The sequence below is a fragment of the Rhincodon typus genome, unplaced genomic scaffold (assembly GCF_021869965.1).
Source record: "Rhincodon typus isolate 14 unplaced genomic scaffold, sRhiTyp1.1 hic_rhity00014139, whole genome shotgun sequence".
In the NCBI taxonomy this organism is placed as follows: Eukaryota; Metazoa; Chordata; class Chondrichthyes; order Orectolobiformes; family Rhincodontidae; genus Rhincodon; species Rhincodon typus.
Genome location: NW_025979777.1, coordinates 1 through 3,476, shown reverse-complemented (window position 1 = coordinate 3,476; position 3,476 = coordinate 1). Strand labels below are relative to the sequence as shown.

Genomic DNA, 3,476 nt, shown 5'->3' with positions numbered 1-3,476 from the left:
CTGCAATTTGCATTATATGCTTGCAAACAAGTATAAACATCTTTCCCAAGATTTTGCCTCTGTATTCTATATAATGCTAGATGTATATAGATTCATGCCAATGGATAGTTAAGTTTGACAACATCCTCTCAAACTATTTGACTGTATTTTTAGTTTAATTGTTGACAATAACAAAGCTGTTTCAACTATTCCAGTAGGTTTACAAGAAGATGCTGTGGCTTGAATTCTAGTATCATCCTACCTTGCATCAAGGAAACGAGAGCGTAGGATCATGACCGCTTCACATGTGCTCTGTTTTAGCTGCATTTGGATGCTGCTGAATTTTCGGTGGATAATAGAAACCATACGCTCAATCTCCTTTGGTGAAATAGGTCTGGTCCGACTCTGTTCGCGAAGTAAGTTCATAACATGTGTGGTAAATTCACTACATGCCTGCAAATACAACACACCAGGATTCGATTATGCATCAACAAGGGATTCAGAAGATGAAATGCACAGATGGGTGCTAACTACAGCATTTTTTATTTATCTGCATCTGTTAATCAGTTGGTGTGTAAAGTTCTGAGTACTTAAGAACCAGGTACTCTCTGGATAACAGATCATGCTTCAACTGGTATTTCAGAAGAAAATGTTGCACTAGTCTTTATCCTCAAGACTGAATCCTTCACATGATTGGGTTTATTCTGTATTTTTGCCATTAGGAAGTTCTTCAATACCCACTATCATTCTAAGCTGAAATGTGTCTTCAAAACATTTGCTTTCAAGTACTCATACACCACTAGACACGTACTGCATTTATAAAACATCCTACTAATATTTTATCTCCCTCCTTGTTTAAAGTGCTTTCAGTGTTTTATGCAGAATTTTGAACAGCTATGCTTTCAAGTAATCCTGTAGATGAATTTGTAATACTCTTGAAACTGTCAGACGTTCAAATGGGAGTATGTTGCACGAAAAACAGATTTACAAACTGAAGCGTCGTCAGTGGTATAGCCTAATGGCAAAAGGGAGATTTCTACAATCTGGAATACAAATAATGATAAAAGATCTGCATTATAAGAAGCTAGTACTTGCTACTCTCCCTGTAGACAAAATGTTACTTTTCCTCATTAAATTTTAGATTGGCTTTTGCCATTATAAGTTTTTTTTAAAGCAGAAATGCCACATTGTCCCTAATGTGGATAACTGTAATTATAGCACAACAACATAGGGAATTTCCATATATGGGTACTCAAAATAATTATAGTGTAAAAAGGCTGACATAAAGTACATGCAGACATTTAATTTTTTTTATAGATAGATGTAGGGATGAGGCAAACTTTCCCTAATCTACACTGTATTCTGTAAAATGAGAAAACTCTACCGGATCAATTTAACTTTAGATACCGGTGGCTGTTTATGCACTATCAAAAAAAGTTCTATTTAAAATCTCCACACAATTATGCCATTTGGCTTTTATTACAATTAAGGTACACATCATACGCCATTTTACAGAAATTAAGTAGGAGCTAGTTGTAGATCAATTGACTGAAATGGTTTACTGTCTGACAATCAACCTTAGCATTTTTTCCAGTTCTGAAGAAGTCATATTTGACACAAAATGTTAAATCTGTTTCTTTCTTCATAGATGTTGCTAGACTGCAGAGTATTTTCAGCACTTTCTGTTTATATTTTATACTGAACTCCTTTCCTTGTTTGAATTGATTTTAATAATGATGAATGGATTTGTTTAATGAATGTAGGCATGAAATTTGAAAGGGAGTAAAAATCTGGCAGACTGTAGATGTTGGGCTATATAAAACTTAACATTATTTGATTATGTAGCCTATACCTGCTCATATTTCTCCAGCTCTGAGTGGTAAATCTGCCGAATTTGTGTCAGTTTGGCTCTGTAGTCAGAGTGCTCAATGGAATTATCATTTGGCGATCCACCCGATGCTGCTGCTGCTGCTGCAGCTGCTGCTGATCCTCCACCTTTCTCAGGCCCGGACACACCTTCAGCCAACAGCATGTTATCTAGTCTCATCAATTGTGGGTCTGGAGGCTCTTCTTCTTGTACACCTCGGATGCTGAGCACTGTGTACAGCAGAAACAGAATGTTATAGGAAATATCAATAAGAGAAGCATTGAGGAAAAAAACTTTTGCCTCTGGTAGTAGTTGTCAAGACTTAACACAGCACATTGCTATTTAGGACATTTAGTACATCCATGCCTTTGTTATTTCTAGACTCAACTATTCCAACACACTCATGGCTGGTTTCACAAATTCTATCTTCAGTAAACGGTGAGGTCATCCAAAACTCTCCTGCCCTTGTCTTAACTGCAGAAAATGCCATTCTGTTATGAGTGTACTGACCTACACTGACTGCCGGTGAAGCAATATCTTTAATTTCTCCTACATGCTTTCAAATCCCTCCATAGCCTTGGTCCTCTCAATCTCTCTGTTCTCTTCCAAACCCACAACTCACCAAGATATATATACTGCTCTAACTGTGGCCTCTTGTGCATTCCCAATCATAATTGCTACATGTTTGGTGGCAGTGCCATCAGTTTTCTCACTCTAATCTTTGGAATCTCCTCTCTTTATGCCTTAAAACCTACCTCTTTGATCAAGCTTTTGGCTATTTGTCCAAATAATATGCTTAATGTGGTTTGGTGTTATATTTTATTTTGTAGCATTCCCGTGAGGTACCCTTGGATACCTTCATACATTAAAAGTGTAAAATAAGTAAAGCTTTTATTGTTACAACCAACTTTTGAATAGATCTGATTAGTTTTTTTTGGAAGAAATGTATAAGAGTTTTCTAAATGGTCTAGTCTTATGTTGTGTACCAGAAGTCTGGGTCTTGCTGGTCGTGAATATGGTATTCCAAAATTACATCTGCAGTGGAGCTACTGCACAAGTCTACCAACCAAGGTTAGCAAATCATTTCAAAAGTCAATACCCAGCTTATAATTTAAAGTGTGATATTGACAGTTACCATTTTTAACTTCATTAAAATTTTATATTTCTTCAAAATCCATATCAAAATTAAACTGCAATATTGAATTTTGTCAAATGCCTTTAAAATAATGAAAACTAATTCTCTCAACATCAATCATCTGTTAAAAAGATTTATTCCTGATTAATTGTTCCAAAGTTAAAAGACTTCAATTTTTCAAAAACATTCATTTTCAGTTATGATCGAGGGAAATTAACAATCAGTACAACACAGTAAAGTTAAAACATTAAAGAGGAACACATTTCACAAGTATTATTTTGGGCAATGTTATTACTTTCGAGGTTGATATGTTAATATGGTGTTCAGTTGCACATGTATGGCATCACATTCACTGATGCTTGCTGGATGAAGGTCATGGTGTGAACTGAGAGATAGCAAGAACTGCAGATGCTAGGGTCAGAGGAGCTGGAGGAACACAGCAGGTCAGGCATTATGAGACAACAAGGTGCAGGGCTGGATGAACACAGCAGGCCA

General features: G+C 36.2%; 1 protein-coding gene across 1 annotated transcript; it reads right to left on the bottom strand.

Moving 5' to 3' along the window:
* Positions 1 to 241: 241 nt before the first annotated feature.
* Positions 242 to 2,076, bottom strand: LOC125482643 (pre-B-cell leukemia transcription factor 1; the record flags this gene model as incomplete). Its single annotated transcript, XM_048594751.1, has 2 exons — positions 242 to 432; positions 1,832 to 2,076. Coding segments are annotated over 2 exons (436 nt in total), but the record flags the coding sequence as incomplete, so codon positions are not given.
* Positions 2,077 to 3,476: the final 1,400 nt, after the last annotated feature.